Raw genomic sequence first — 17,835 nt, 5'->3', positions numbered from 1 at the left:
TGTTTCACATCATTTCAGGCTAGACATAGAGGTACTAACAAAAATTATGAAAATCCATCGGTGATTTCCAGGATATGAAAACCGAGACCGAAGCCATGCGCTAAACAACTATACCAGTTCGCTGATAGTTTCACATACCTATGGTGTTATTGCAAACACAAACTATATCCACAATTGCAAATTAATTTCATCTTACGATTGAAGAATGCATTGGAAAACAGAATTAATTGCGATTCCAGGACACTTTATAATCTCGAATACACTCCAACAAAGTAATCATATCCCTTACTCAAACATACATGATTACCACGGTCACCCAAACCAACACGGCCGGACGAATTCCAACGTTATTACGACCGGTCTGAAATAATTACTCTCCAATTGCCACTTTATTGAGTTAGTCCACTCCATCTCGCTGTGACTGTTGAAATCATCAGCAGTCAGAAGTAATCGGACAACAATCCGTTGCATAAAATATACACAACTGTTCCAGGTGATAGTGTGTTCGTGCGTGTTCGGACGAGTTCGGTAATACTCGGGACGAGGTGGGAGGAATGGAATGATCAGTAGTCCGAACTCGGAGTCCGAGTCCAGTTTCAGTTCAGTGTTGTAGCGCGGTTGTTGAAGATCGTTCGCGACGGTCTGTTTCGTGTTCGTCATCACTGAAAACTTAGCTCAGTGATCAGTGAGTTGAGTGATGAGTTGAATGTTGAACCGCGTGAGTGCAGTGGATTGTGTCAGTGACTGTTGTATTTATGTTGCCTACAGAATTGTAAGTATCACGTGTTTTAGTGTCATTCATAAATACACTAAACACTTTAAACTACTGTAGTTACATTGTTGGAATAGTTTTATTGTTGCACAAATCAACATTATGAACCGGCGTGTTCACAACGTTGAACAGATGGCGTGTGTGATAGGCCTATAAATCAATACTGTGCTCTCAAGGGTCAAGAGTTTGTGATAAAACTTGTTTTGCTTGTTTCCGCTCGATATATTTTATCAATTAGGGTCTTGCAATTTATCACTTTGCCCCCTTTCTCTTGGTTGTTATCGCTGTTGGGGATATTTTGCTGTTTTCGTAAACGTGGGCTTTTCTTTTCGGTTTTGAGAGGGAGTTAATTCATATTTGTGGATAAGTCAATATCGATATGTAATCAAATAGGGATTCAAAAGATATCATAGTTTGTGCACTTTATTGTCAAGAATGAGTTGTATACAGAATTATCGTCAACATAACTAGTTTACATAACTGGTTTAAAAGCCTACATGCTTAAACACAGACCCTTCAAAACTTAAATAGGCCTAGGAATAAGAGTATTAGAATAAGATAATTGTTGACTTATCCTATTTCATTTTTATTTGCAAATATTTTTATCTCGAAAGGGTTTTCTGACCAATTGAGCACTCAAAAACCACAATGAAACAATATACAATGTCATTAACAGTCCAAAAACGAATTTTGCTGCTAAAATTTGAGGAAACACCACAATCAATTGAAATACATTCTAACGATATTTGATACTAGCAGTTAGATCGAATATCTTTCGATACTTACGTACGTGCAGTAGGCCTATTTCACAGAATGGGATATGCATTTAATGCTTCAAAACTCATAATACTATCGGTTTTAAAGGCCGGTGACTATAAAAGCTTATATCTCACAAAAAAAGAGATTTATTGCTTTTTTATTGCTCGCTATTTTAATGCCACACACATATTGAAAATTTATTTCACAAATGATTACCATAATTATTATTATTGCAATAAAATTGTTCTACATCAAAATAAAACCATATCCATGGGAGTGTTCTGCCAGCACAGTATACGGTTGTATTTCATTGCGTACAGGGGTTTGTAGGCAAAGTGAGTACAGTATCTGTTTTGCATCCAGCCTATTGCAGGCGCAACCCTCTAAACGCGGCTCCCTTAACGTAATGTTGGCATTTCATGCAGAGTAAAGCACATATTTTATGTATTTTTATTGTAAAGCTAATACAATCATTTCTTTAATCATATTAAAAATTATTTAGTTAGCCTATAAGGATTAACCTACATTATCTATATAATTAATACGCTACATGAAACTTTGTCGGTTGAACTCCTCCGCCATTTCTTAACCGATTTTATCCATTGACGTCTCATTGGAAAGAGCGTGTCGCGTAGATTTGCAAACTGACCTTACATTTTTGAAAAGGTCCCTTGGGCTCTGCCCCAGTGGCTGTCAAAGTTCCAATGTTATCCTTATGGATGACGTAATTGTTTACATTTTGATCAGCTGTATAATTTAATTGCTGTTATTTATTTTTCAATTCAAAGTCTTTTAAACTCATCGGAAATTATGATCACTTTTATTTTATTTTTTTAATAACTACTTTACTTCTTTGCAATTGCTCGATTTCAAACAACGTGTTTACTAGTATAAAATTAAATTATATGTTTGTAGTGGTTGTTCTCTGTACCGCATATGTTATTTATACGATGGTACAGTAAATTACAAATAGGCTACAATAAATTAATTTAAAAATAATATTAAAAATAAAGCATTTCCCTTAAACAAATACAGATACAGAACACAGTATGTCAGACATTGATAAACAATAGACCTTCACATTTAGTCGACTACAGTTTATTTCTTTATTTTAAGTATTATATTTTATTACGGCGCTTGAGTTATCAGCCTCGATTATTTTCTTGCAAAAACATGTTTGACGTGAATCTAAAGATGATCTTAGCAACAAGTTTAAATAAAATAATATTCCTTTCATAGGTCTTATTTGTCAGGAATTCTGTGATTGTTTGCAAAATCTAATTGGGACTAAATAAACTAATAAAAAGAGTAACAATAAAAACTGGGGTTATTGTAAAATAATTTAAAGATAATTACCTTAAATGCTGGAAAGTGATAAAAAACTAAATCGGATAGGATGATAAAATATATAAAATTTCCACAAGATCGTTTGATTGTACCCTACGTAAAATAAAATCAATAATAAATATTAATAATTTAGTGGCTTTACGAGAGAGTTATTTTTTCCAAATGACCTTAAAGTTTGCTTCGATAGGTGAAATCAAGCTTCAGCTGAAATGGATTCCAAACAATTGGAGTCTTAGCAAGTTCGCATTTAGTGACCGGAGGGGTATGAACGAAACCCTCCAAAACAGATGTTCGTATTTTAGCTAGTAGAACAAACGCACCTCTGAATCCATTTTAGCATGACACAATATCATTTTATTAATACAATATAAGTATATGAGTTAAATTTCAGGTAAATTTTATATACCAGACATATGAATGTTAAAAAAATCAACCAAACAGAATAAACAAAAATTGACAGAACAAAACATTAAAAATAATTCTAACGTAAAAATTAACCACAAAATTGCCAAGAGAACGTTGTTTAGTATAATAGAAATGGTAAATAACTGACATTTAACTAATCAAATATACATTAGGTAAGCATTAATTGGTAATGCGTTTATGAAGTGGTATTTATGATTGGAAACCAATCAATTAATTTAATAAATTACAATTATCGAGTAATTCAACAGCATTATTTTCATCCACCTTCCTTTATCGACATTTTTATGTTTGTCATTGAAATAAAAACTAGCTGAATTTGAAACATTTAAAATTAATACAACTCATAGAACTTAACAAATTTGGGTCTATGCAATATAAGACGCTAAGCATTCTGAATCCATCTTATAAGCATAAAAATGAACAAGGAAATGTGTCATGTTTTAAAACCAGTAAAAATTCCAAATAGGTTGTCATGAATAATCAAACCACTTCTATTTCCTTAAACGCATTTCATTTTTGATCAATAGTCTTGTTTGTTTTTCGCAAATGTGCTATTGTTTCAGTCAGAGTTACCTTTTGAGGAAATCACATCATTTTATTGCCTATTGTATTGTTTACCTTGTGTTTTCACAGTTCGACAGTATCGTATTTTCTCGTTAGCCAAAACTATATGAGATAAACCCACCTTCACGACTTCCTGTGTTGGAGGTTTAGCCAAGTTTATCCCTAAAAATGTATATTAAACTACTCTTAAATATTTTATATAAAGAAACAATATTACAGACAATGCTCGATGAAAAGGGATATCTTAAACAAACTACCCTTTGTTTAGCTCTAAACTCATCAGCGTCTGATATTTATAGTATTAACAGAACCGATGTGTTTCTCGTAGCAAAACTCTTTATGTTCTCAGCAAGCCAACATACTTCACGTGGATCTAAGATTATTATTTTCTTTTAGTGCATATTTTTCCATGTAAATTCAATAGAAGAAAAACTTGAACTCACGTCTGCATGATCGCTGCAGTAAGGTATATATTTTGGGTTAAGTCTTTTATAACAAAATGTTTTTGTAATCTCAATTCCAAAATACTTTTTCATTGTCTTTTCACACTTGGCCATCTTGCCAGGAAACAAGGGATTCCTAAAGGCCAAACCACGGTGGAAAGACCCATAAATAGACTAGTGGACTGGAAGGTCCATTAATCCAGCGGTCGTGGTCAGAGATTTAGTGCCCTTAAAGGTCACGTGGTCTAGTCTGGTCAAACAGATAACGGCGCCTAGTAACCACAATACCAATACAACTAGGCACTACATGTTGTTAGAAAAGTGTTATTATTAGGGTTGATGACTAAAGTGTTTTTTTAGTGATTAATACGCATATTAAGTCGAGTGGGTAGGTTAGTTAATTTATCGTTCAAATAAAAAAATATCTTTTTCATCAATAAAAATACTGTGCGAGGTCATTTTATTTATGACAAAGACGCATGTTCAACAAAGAATGTGTTTTGAATCTGTTTGAAAAATTGACGACAGTTAAAGATAATACGGGGGTTTTCAAAGGCAAACCAAATTACAAGTATTGAGGGTCTCATTTTGGGATTTTAAAATGTCACATTTCTGGCAAGTCTGCTTCCTTAACTTCATCACCAATCACCTGATATTCATTGTTTGGTTGTTATCTACATAGATTGGCGTAACTGGGAGTTTATTGTATGAAAACAACCCCTGTTTAAAATTAATTAATGCACATGACAAAATGAGTATCGTATTATTGATCTTTGCATTTTGTTCAACCTGGTGTTGATTTATTAGGTACTGGAATCTCACCTGGAAACTTAATTGTAGACTTTTCTTGGCATTAAACTGATTATTTAAATTTAATAAAATACATAAAATACTCTTTAAGCTTGCGAAAACACTATGTGAAATCTTAATCACAATATATTCTCAACAACATTAAACCTTGTAGATAACAATGCAAAAATACATGTTAGCTTAGGTTTATGTAAGGTAATGGAAGCAGGGTTGCCAAAATATGGGTTTGTTTCATCCCTATGCAGTTAATCGATTTACTTGTAATTTGGGGTGAGTTTAGGAAAAAAAAATCCAGTATAACTTTTGAGTCTACATTCAATCTTGAAGTTGTCTCATAACAAAAATAAATCGCAACTGAACTTACGTTATGATTTTAATTATTTGTTACATATAATCTTTGACTGCCAATAGTCAATGATATAATCTAAAGGTTACTGTAGTATATTTGCTATTCGTTATGAAACAAACTGAACAGGAAATGTAATTTTCGTCTGAAAACAATTTTTCGGGAAGGTACAGCAACGTTGGCACTAGTTCAGACTTCGCTGGCTGTTAAAACTTATCAGCCAACCAGAGCTCGGTATAAAGTACATTACATTTCATTAGCCAGTTGTAACTACAGTAGTTGCATTCAAGTGCTGGCATTGTCATACGTGTTTTAACTTCCTTCCACGGCACTACTGTTTGTTCTACATTTTGAAGTATATTTCAGAATAATATATTGAGATTATATTTGTTTGTTGGTTAAGAAAACTATTTATTACAACGAGAATGTGTCTCTGTATTTATTGCTGCTAATATTTGTATATTAAAAAAATAACCGAGTAAAAGTATGGAAATAATTTCATATTGATTAAATAAGCTGTCAGTCATTCTCGTTTGTGAAAGTTAGGGTTAAAACAAGATTTTAAATAATCGTTACTCTTTCATCGATGGTTTTTTATGATAATTCTAGTCAATTTATTAAGAGGTTCAAATACATGTAAAGGTTGTCTAGGTGGTCGAGTGGATATAGTGCTCGCCTTCAAATCTGAAAATCGCTAATTTGATTACTCGAAAAATCGATTGCGGACTTAGCTAGGTACCAACTAATTGTCATTACACTTTCTGTTAATGATGTTTTTTTTTTAACAAAAGGACGATAGTAGACAGTTACAATACCAGAGTTTGGACTGCCACCTTACATAAAATGAAAAAAATGCCAATGGCAAATATAGACTCACAAAATAAAATGATAAAAGAATTTATTTCAACGAATAAAGTTAAGAATGTAAAAATCTTACATAAGAATGCTAAGTTTTTATGTACATATAGATCTAGTATACCTACTTAAACCCGTTTATAATGTACACCGAATATTCTTTAATCTAAAGTTGAGTTGCTTAGCCATAATTCATAATCAAACTAATTGAGTGAAACCCCCACTTTCTTTCTGACAAGAACATTTCCGTTTTTCACCCCTACTCTCCAAGGTGTCATGACAAACTTACCCCCCACAGAACTGTCCCCTACCCCCTTCCCCCGTACTTTCCCCCACCCAACAGTGGGGCCTATCTAATGTGTTAAATCGATCGGCCAAAGAGCAGTCGGTAAGCCACGAGCTAAACGATCAAAACACCATAGCTTCACATTCCTACTAATGTATTTTACATCGATTTTCTGATGAGAAGGTTTGTATGTTGCAGTATTTTTAGTTCGGGGACGTTTTTTAATATTATTGCTTTCCTTACGTAGGTATTTTTTTTTTTTTTGTAATTGATGGAAACTTACCTGCACTATGAAACAATCGTTGTTCAATTTCTAAATTACTATCTCAGATGAAAAACTTTGACCGTAGAGGATAAATAGTGCAATGGTGAAATAGTAGTTCACGCAATTAAAGATAATCTTTAAGACACGAGTAGAAAATTTAAGGTACGAGAGCCTTGGCGAGTGCCTTTAAACTTCTACGAGATTTATATTTGTGTCAAATTTCATCAACACTTTTTCAAAACAAGGGTAAGTAAGTCTTAAACTGTGTTTTATCATCTTAATAAAAGATTCATAAAAATAGATGACGAGGCTTTACATTTCAATTACTTCTTCCGCAACCTGAAGATGGAGGTACAGTGGTACAGTTTTAGCCGTAAACTGACAAAAATACAGCACCAAAGTTCTAAGTTACACGCACCGTCTTCGACATAACTAAAGTTTGTCTATTTAAAACGTTTCTTGATAGACGTAAGTCTACACCTTATCTCATATCTTCATCTAATAATAAAAATGGATTGCAAGGCATAAACCTTCAACCTTTATGTCACCCCTAATTTGCATTGGGGGAAAGATAGTTTTAAGAAAACCCTGCTCAAAAATGATCATTAGTGTGTTCTTATGTATTTCAAAACATTTTCCAAGTTCGTCTTTAAATAATGGTAAAGAAGTCTTAACCAGTGTCTCATATCTTCATCAGATAATACAAACGGTGTGGTATTAGAATTCAATTACTTCTTCCGCAGCTCCAAGATTATCTAGGGGAGGGATAGATGTTAATTGCAAAGGTTTGTTCGGAAAAAACCGCACCTGGGGGCGAATCACGGCAGTCGCTAACTTCGAAATTGAGTTAAAACTTTGCCGCCGTCGAGTCTACTTTCAGCTGGTGTTGATTTTGTTTTATTCTAAACTGCTAATGAAATGACCCTCTTTTGAATTTGTTCTTAGCTGTGATCTACTTTGGAACTTTATTAAGATTACTTCTGAGATTTTTCAATCTAGCAAGTTGATATCTAGCAGTTTAGTTGTTTTATATGTTTTGGTTGAAAGTTGGGTTGTTTAAAAACATGCTTTAGGTTGTATTTTAAACTCAATCATTTTTCTCTATATAAGATACAAGGTATTATAAGATACAATTATATAATAATAAAATTCCAAAAAGATTGCCGGTTCCTTTTTGCACATTTTACAGGTATTTCTTTTATTAGGCTAATTATTGCTTTTTTCAAAATATAAGTGTTTCATCGCAGTTATTTTAAGTACATATTTACCATATGCTATTTCAGCTTCGCTGCTCATGAATTCATGTGTAAAATTGTTTTATGGATTTATACAAAACAAATGTTAGCTTTTACCCTATGAAATTTTAATTGGATGAGAAAATTGGTAATTTACGTTTATTAATCTTAAAAGAATGTCTTAAATTATTAAGTTTACAAAATTAGATAAACATTACTCTACAAATTGTTTAAGTTTTTATTTCAGTCAGTTCACATGCAATACAATTGTATACGTATCAAATTTAAAATTAATAATTGAAAAATGAAATTATAATTTATTTGCTCACGTATTCACAGTAACTCCATTGTTTTGGCAACAAAACACAGTGAAAATAATGCCCGTAAAACCTCAACAATTTGTGTACTTAACAATATACAACAATACTCTGTAAATTCTAGTGTTCCCACGTGCAGAAGCAGTTAGAATTATGAGACTTCAATATCCGTGAATACACAATACACACGAATACATGATACATATGAATATAGTACCATGGTCCACTCAATGTACCGGGTTAGTTATTCTCAATATCCTCGGAATAGAGTACATTCGGGAATATATTTGTACAACAGAATACAAGAATGTGCATGATTTTTATAGCTATTAGAGTCAGCTCAGATTCAGATATCATACACAAGAAAAATCATGATCGAGATTAGCTGTGGGAATATGAATTGAATATTCTTTATATTTTCAAGTGATCGTATCCTTATTCACATTTATAAACAAGGATTTGTTTAAATCAATTAATTTTAGTCGATAAAGTAGATTAGAGGTCACTTGAAAAAAATAACGTAGAAAATGTAAACAACTCAAACATTTATATCGGGTTTCATAGGGTCATTGACAACTACATTATACCCACAGACGTATTCCTGTTTTAACGGCAAACATCATAGAATCGTTACAAAACTTCACGAATCTTAACTTTGATCCAGAAAGAAAAGTATTTCACAAGCCGTATACTTTTACGGTGCTCTGCGCCTATTGTACCATCGCCCACATTTTCTGTCTCACAGCAGACTTTACAAACATATATTTTGCAATATTTTATTTAACTAAATTTTAGACCCAACATTACAAAAATAAGTTTTATTTGCTTATCATTTGGGGAAAATTAATACTTGCGTAATGACTACTTGTTACATTTTATACATACTAGGTTTTAACGTTTCTTACGTTAAGAAGCAATCATAAATCCTAACCATTATTAATCTAAATTCCAAATATTTGAATGGGAAGTTGTACAAAAACAACGAATAAATAAACAAATAATATATTAAAAACGCTTCAAATGAATATTGTTATGGTATTAATATCATATTAAAACAGTGAATTTAAACTAAATATGATAGTCTACCTAATTAAAATCCCATTTTAATATGTGCGTTGCAAATGAATCAACCACTTCATTCAAGTAGATCTACGCTGCATTTATTTAATTAGTTTATGACTAAAACACGACTCGAGCTTTGTAATGAAAACCAATATAATATAATTAATTAGTCTAGCAAAACACTCACATAAATTTCTCACCTTTTTCAAACAAAGAGTTTATATTGACAATCTTATCTCTGTTCAGAGTTAAGGAATAGTTTTCATTTTTGTTAGATATTAAGACTTGGAGATCCCTTACAAAATACTTAAAAGTTAAAATTTTATTGATAAAAACGAAGAACCTTAAAAAACAATAACCTTGAATATAATTATCTGAAATGTACACCACCCTGAAAATGTGTTTAGCGCATAAACTGAAACTTGATAAAAACGATTTTTGAAACTGCGAAGCGCAAAATGGGCCGGAGATAGTCTTGGAACAAAGGACAGAATTAGAAAGAAGGGCAATTTAAAGGATAAGATCAACCACTGGTGGCATAGCGCCAGGTTTGTGGAAGGGGGGACTGCAGCCCGGTGTTCATTTACTGTTGGGGTTTGTAAGGAAAGGGGGGTGGTGGGGGAGGGGGAGAAAATGCGGTGTTACTGTCCATTATACAGCGGTGCGAATATTAAATTATCACTGGTGAGTTGGTGAACCTGACTTACTGTAAAGTACTGCAGCGGTGATAAACCAAATACTTTTTGGACATTTTTGATAGAATTTTTTGATAAGAAACTTTTTAACTAGGAATTATGTAAGTATGTGTTTTGCATGTGTTTGGTAATGGGGATAAACAAAAGCTGATAAGTTTTTTTAAAGGGATAGTTGTAGACATTTTTCATAACGGATAGTACACATTTTGACCAAGTTTCAGAACCTAGAATGTGATCTTCAGTTCAGAAAGTCTACCTAAAGTATGATAAGATTAGTACACTAACCTATCTTAAGCTGGGAAATTGCATACAACTAGATAGAAGTACTCTGTGTGGACTGAAGTCAAAACAAGAAACTAAACATCCTTAAATTAAACCAAAAAACTTCCTTAAAATAACATAAAATGAACTTCACCAAAATTGAACTTCAAACAAAGAAGTCAATGTTTGTTTATAATAGTGCAATTACATATTTAAATATATTAATTGAGATTGCCCTCGAAACATGTGAATATTTGCTTAGTACATTTTCCCTAAAATCTCAACGAAGCTTGCATTTTATATAATGTTAGTATAACTCAAAACTATGCAGATAAGATCCAACCGAATTCGTCTTCAGTTGCATCGATGATACAGCGTATTAAAATAAGTAAAGCAAAATTAAAAATCTACCTTCAGATGAATCCTAACTCTTGAAGAAAATACTGCTCAGAATATCTGTCAGAAATGTAAAACTCTAGCAATTCACAACTTGCCATGCATATGTTTCTTTGATCTTACGATTTATTCTAAATACTGCAACCAATGATAACTTACTGTTGGAATAGTCTTTGCTGAAACGGTTTAACTCATGACGAAAGGAAAATTACTTTTGTCTTTGTGTCTAAGATTACATTTTCAGGAAAACTAAATCGGCAGAACTTATTATTGTCGTAAACAGTGATTGTATTTTGATAAATAGTTATTTATTTTCGTAGAAAGACAGTGACGCAAGCTAAATTATTTCTGCTTAAAATAAAAAGCTTCAAGTATTGTGGTTAAATGACTTTTTATAATCAACACAAATGCTTATTAATTTGTTGTTTGTCAAAACTTTATCGATATTATTTTACTATAATCAAAGACTTAAAATGAAACATACTTCGCTAATGGCAAAGATATGTTCAGAATAAACCTGGATGACACGAAAAGCAATCACGTAGACGGTAGTTTATAAATAAAAAATCAAGTTAAAACTTCACCAGCGCAGCACTCGGCGGGAAGTCTTTACTTTCAGCAAACATTAACTTTGAAATTTATATATTTGCATTTCTTTGATGATTCTGCAATCTTTGGATTACTCGAAACGTCTTAGATATAACCAACTTAATGTAGACTCGTGCCATCAAAAACTACCAAATACGATTATTAGTTAGTGTATTCAAGGTAGATTAGGTGATGTAGTTGTATACGTTGAAATGTATACTTATTTTAAACGCATATTCCTTCATGTGATTGTCAAAAATTGGTTCGTTTGAAAGCATTTTGTCTTTATTTTATTTGTGAACTGTTTGTTGTGAAACGTTTTTTGAGAAACGATCCAAATAATGGTAGTAACATGAACATTTATTTTGGGTATACAATCAGTCACTTATGTGTAAAAGCTATATTTTCTATTTAGTTTATTGTCTATTTAGCTAGACTGCAACATCTATAATTAATTTTGGAAAAAAAATTCAACATTATAGAATGTGAGAAGAATAATAATAATACTTGATAATGTGTAAGTAGATAGATTAAATTGCGAGGCTAAAATACAATAAAGAGATATTACTCATAGAATTTGATGACGTGGGACCAAAAAGCAAATAGATGAAAAGTTAAGTAGTAAATCTCTTTCTAGAATATTAGTATGAAAACCAAAACATCTGATTAGGCCTAATATGTACACATCTAATACAAAACTACAGTTGCAGCCAAATTTACACTTTTTGTTTGCAGGTCGCACCTTTCAGTTGGATCTAAACATATGATAATTGAAGGGAAATTATTCAGTTTTCAGAATAACAAAACGAGGTAAATTCACTGTAGGTAGGTTGGCCACTCTGTACGGCCGTCAGTTTTAATTCCACCATTGTTCAATGAATAATTAATGCCTCAGTCAGGCATTGTTTTCTTGCTCGCCGGACATTAATGAAAAACAACACAGGCATTGTTCAGGTAGCGCCTAGCGCCATGCTGCGTTCGTTATTAATAGCGTACTAATAAGGTGCATTATGTACCGAGAAAGGAACGGACTGGCTTTCTAGGGAGATGTCAAAGGCTTATAATGGTCTAAAGATGTTCTGTTCAATAGTAAACTTGAAAATATTAGTAGTTAGTTTAATAGTATTGAGTTTTCTTGTGCGAGAAAACTTAAATTAAATTTTAAGTTATTTTTGATGTTAAAGTCTGCTGATGTAAAATTTACGTGTAGACTTTGATTTTCTAAGAATATATTTATTTATGAATTAATTTTAATTTTAACAAATTTATTTGAAAATAAAAACAATTGGTTATTACATACTTTTCTTACCGTTTGGTCAACATAGCTATTTAACATTAAAATCTAAAACGATCCAACTTTCCTTGGGAATAAAAACGTACTACGACAAAGATACAGTAATTGAAAAATCGAATCTAGATGTTCATCTCGACTTTATTTCTAAGGTCAAAACAACTCGAGACAAGACCAGAATTAGGAAGGAGGGTAATTTAGGTGATAAGATCAACCGCCGGTGGGTAAGTACTGGGGGAATGTTCATTTGCCGTAAAGAAAACTGAGGGGAAAGGTAAATGTTAGGGAAATGCCAATGACGATACAAAGGTCTACAACATTTACCTGTTATGTATCCACGATAAAATTTAGTAGAATTTCATAATTACTTTAATGAGAGAAAAGTTAATTTAAATATCACATACTAAAATTTTGAATAAAGATTAAATATATATTGCAACAAATTTCCCTTAGAGGGAGTGCCCCTGAACCCAGGTAAAATGCGTATGTCCAGGGGCACGTAAAAAAATCATCCAATACTATGAGATGTGTTGATTAAGGAATAGTCTACTCCTTGAAAAAAAAAAAACATTGCAATGCTAATAAAAATAATAATGCCAAGCTATAATTACAATTCTAAATAGAACAAATCGGACTTTGCTTACAGTGCAGAAATCATTTGAAGTAGAATTGCTGGCTAAAGGTTGCAGAATGTTAGCAGGAAGTGATAATTACTAGAGATAGGCCAGAAAAACACCAGGGAGCAATCACGGGGTCTCAAACTGGAAATTGAGTTAAAACTTCAACCCCTACGTCATCCCTCCCACCACCAACCACGTATACTAATCACTAGCTCATGTTTAATCCTTCCTCATCCTTCATCTAGACTGTTTTTGACGAAAGAAAAATTTGCTTTTGTGCACTCAAAGTTAAAAAGAAGTCAAAATCAAAATTGGCTACAGATGATTTGGTACAGATTTTGCACTTTAAATGTGGCAGTGTTGTTAAAGTGTTCATCACCATATATACAGTATAAGTTGCCAGTTCGCTTCCAAGAACGAGGCAAAGGCCTCACTGACTCACTGGACTGACTGACTGGCTCACTCACTCATAATAATTCTCTTACTTCCCATTTACCTAGGAGGCTGAAATTTGGTACACAGATTCTTTAAACCAAATTTTTCATCTGGCCAATATCCACTGGATTTAAACATAAAATATTGGCCATTGTTTAAATTAGATCGCAATTTCGTTTCTTAGAAATGTTATACTAAAATAACAGAAAAAGCCTACTCACGAAGAAACATTTTCAATAATTTTCTAAACCCATTGCTTAGAATTTACACTTTTTCCTCTGGGATTCCCAAATTTATTTTTCTACAGCAAAAATGAATCATAGACTTTCTTCTAGATAAATGTTACTTTTGAATAAATTAAAGCTCTCATCTACTATTTTCACTTGATAAACAGTCACATAATACACACACTTAGATTAAAAATTGTGATATTTATTTTACCTATAATACCGCTTTCACATAAATACCACACACTTGAAGACGTTCCGTATCGCCAGTGGGGATGAACATTATTTTACGGACCGTATACCTTTATGGCTCCCTGCTTCTATTGTAGCTTGTATTCCCAACCTCTTACGAGATCTTCCGTTCTTTCTGGAGTGTTGTGAGATACGTTGTGGAATCATGTGTTATTTTCTTGGTAAAATTGCTACATCTTGTTAAAAAAATAGATTACACGTTTAGAGTACAACAAGAAAAGAGTCAGCTAGATGTACGGTAGTTAAAATGGAAAAGGTCTGTAAATGAAGGTCTGGAAAATATTAAACAACTAAACTGTGTACTTTGTAACTTTGTAAAAAGTAGTAACATATTCATTTTAAAACTACGTAATAGCTAAAAATTATTATATTTCCAATTACAGTAAAACTAAAAATAATACCTTGCCAGATACTCAATTTATTCCAAAAGGATTTCTATTTAAAGGCAATTTATGTGGCGTGAAGCTAAGGTAAGGCAGTCAAATCGATGAATAATGCCAGGAGGGAAGCTTCAGTAAAACAAGGGCTTAAAATAACTGGTTCTTCATACATTTTATTGTGAAAATAATCAATATCATAATGTTTGGAAAACTATTGATTGTTATTATTGGATGACACACTACAAGTGTTTAAATAGTACTGCGTACAGTCTCTTGTATGCTAACATTTTAGCTGTGTAAAAATAAAATTTTTCCAGGAGTACATAAATATTTTAATTCATTATCAACTACTGAATGTGGTACAATTTAATTAAATTTTTGTAATATATATGCTGGATCTATTTCATACAGTAGATTTAAAAACCATTCCCCGTTGCGAAGCACGTGTGTGCTGTCTAGTACTGCATATATTTCCTGTTGCTTAGCGGTCCTATTATGACAATTGCAGTGTTATTGTGATGTATATGCATTGTTATGCATGTATTTCATTCTGATGCAGTATGAATCTGCGTTAAATCTGTAATTTCCACGTTGTAATTGATATATTTCTCTCTCGGTTAATTGGCACCACTGTTGCTATACATATTTCTCTGAATCACAGTATTTATTGGTAATATTGTTGCCATATATATATTTCTCTCTGTTGCAGTATGCATTGGTACCACTGTTGCTACACATATACTTCCCTCGATCACAGTATTTATTAGTACCACTGTTGCCACACTATATTTCTCTGTTGCAGTGTGGATTGGTACTACTGTTTCTGCAACCTAAATTTATCTCTGTTGCATTATGTTTTGGTACCACTGTTGCTACACATATATTTCTCTCCGTTGCAGTATAGTTTGGTACCACTACACACATATTTTTCTCTGTTGCATTATGATTTGGCACCACTGTTGCTACACAATATTTATCTCTGTCGCAACACGAATTGGTACCTCTGTTTTACACATTTATCTCTCTATTTTGCAGTATGAATTTATACCACTCTTGCTACACATATATTTTTCTCTGTTGCATTGTGTTTTGGCACCACTGTTGCTACACAATATTTCTCTCTGTTGCATTATGTTTTGGCACCACTGTTGCTACACATATATTTTTCTCTGTTGCATTGTGTTTTGGCACCACTGTTGCTACACATATTTTTCTCTGTTGCATTATGTTTGGGCACCACTGTTGCTACACAATATTTTTCTCTGTTGCAGTATGGATTGGTAGCCCCGCGATGGGAAGTGTTGCCGTTGCAGTGCTCGTGTTGCTGATGTGTCTCACAGTCAGAGGTAAGTGTTGCCTTGACTACGCCCCAACTCTCGACTCAGCGCTACCAACCCCCCTTACCTTACTCCCCAACATCCCTACAACTACCGCACGCCTCCACCACCTTCAGAATAATTCCTGCTCCCCATGTCCATTTATTCACCGGTCGAGCCTCCAAGTCGTTCCCGTCAGCTTCTGATTGTGGGGGAGACGCAATATTTTGGAGTGCTAGGGGATCTGCGATAAGACCGTTTGCTTTCTTGTATGATTCTGTGTTCTGTACACAGACGAGGTAACAATGCGGTGTTGGGGGAGGCGATGACTTTGCAGATTCTTGAATTAACTGCGAAGTACTTCTGATAGGGGTGGGACTAACTTGATAAAAGTAATTTGCTTTGGATCTTTTAAAGGGTTGTACACGGCAGTAGCAGTATATAATGAGCAAGATTAGACGTAGGCCTACATTCGGATTGAAAAAAAAAAAAAAAAAAAAAAAAACAGTAGCCTATAACAATCGTTTACGTTTTTATATTTTTATCGTGAATTGAAAATGTTATATAAAGAATCACAACAGGCTCTTTCGTTAAGCTTATAAAGAGGGCTTAGTATTTTTTTAAATTAAAAATTAAGGCCAAGACGAATTTGAAAAACCAGACACACCAAGAGTTACTACTGTACTGTATTTTGAATAAATATTGACAATAATCTATGTTTAATATTGTAGGTACTTGTTGAACTGACCCAATATGTGCTGTGCGTAATATATTTTTGCAATAATATATTTGATTAACCGTATAATCTTAAGTTATTTACTGTTGAAAACCAATACGTAATTAATCGTCTATGATGGTTATCAAGTTGGATAACTATGACTGGTGTGTAAATAATACTTAAGACGCAGCTATACCATAAAATTGGGAAACCTTACAAACCAATAAAAAAATTAATAAAAAATTACATTGACTGTGAAACAAATACAAAATCACACTTACAGGAATATATATATTTTTTAAGAATGTCTAAAACTAAATTGTAACATTCATAGTACGAAAGCAAACAAATGTTTTGGAAGCAAATAATGTTATTCGGACTCCCTAGTGAATTACCCAACTAATTTTATTCAAAATTTCACATTCAGCGTGACAATTAATTTTGACCCTCCGTTTGTACCAGACGACCCAAGGGCGTGAAGTGATCCCTATTAAACGCCGTGCCGGGTCGGGTCATGTTGGCTTTTGGGGGATTACTTTGACCGGCGACAAAATGCATCAAATCCCCGACACAGGTCGGGGTTACGGCTTGGGTAATTAATATTCTGTCACCCTAGCTGGTACTAATGACATAAACGGTGGCTCAATTATAATTCCCAATAATAATTTGTCAAATATGGTTGGTGATGGTGTTACAGTAATGAATTCATGAAAGAGAAATATATGTATGTAATAGAAGTTTATAGAGGTTGGGAAGCTGGATGGTTATAATGATTGGGATCAAATATGAATGTAGCTGGTTCGATTTCCTGTGTAATATATTCTAGTCCCAGATGTAATTTGTCATTAGGCTATATATTAATATTAACATTAATTAATATTATTACAATGTTAATACAAATCGATAATTCATTAGGTATAACTTAGATTATTTTATAATTATAAATTAGGTAACTTAGGCCTAATGTTAAGGTTGACAAAACAAAAGGTTGAGATTATGAAAACCGGGTTTGGACAGCTTAAAAAAATAAAGAGAAATTAAAATAGAAAAGAAAAACATTACTAAAAAAAATGTCGGTTGAAAATCATTTTCTTTTTAAGGTTTGAAACTGTATCTAAAAGATTGATTATTGGTCGTTTATACCTGGTTCGAGCATTAGAAAGACTTGC

General features: G+C 32.9%; 1 protein-coding gene across 2 annotated transcripts in view; it reads left to right on the top strand.

Annotated features, from left to right (window-relative positions):
* Positions 1-619: 619 nt before the first annotated feature.
* Positions 620-17,835, top strand: part of LOC129002386 (roundabout homolog 2-like) — a 339,513-nt gene continuing 322,297 nt past the window's right edge. For both annotated transcript variants that reach the window (XM_054430135.1, XM_054430134.1), the window contains exons 1-2: positions 620-772; positions 15,904-15,978. In XM_054430135.1, coding sequence (XP_054286110.1) covers positions 15,924-15,978 — 55 coding nt within the window. In that variant the 5' untranslated portion in view covers positions 620-772; positions 15,904-15,923. The remainder of the gene's footprint in view (positions 773-15,903; positions 15,979-17,835) is intronic.

This window comes from Macrosteles quadrilineatus, unplaced genomic scaffold, assembly GCF_028750875.1.
Source record: "Macrosteles quadrilineatus isolate MER2022 unplaced genomic scaffold, UCM_ALF_1.0 Scaffold_9__3_contigs__length_116548681, whole genome shotgun sequence".
NCBI lineage: Eukaryota > Metazoa > Arthropoda > Insecta > Hemiptera > Cicadellidae > Macrosteles > Macrosteles quadrilineatus.
Note: the sequence above shows the minus strand (reverse complement) of the source record. Positions and strands in the feature narration are given on the sequence as shown.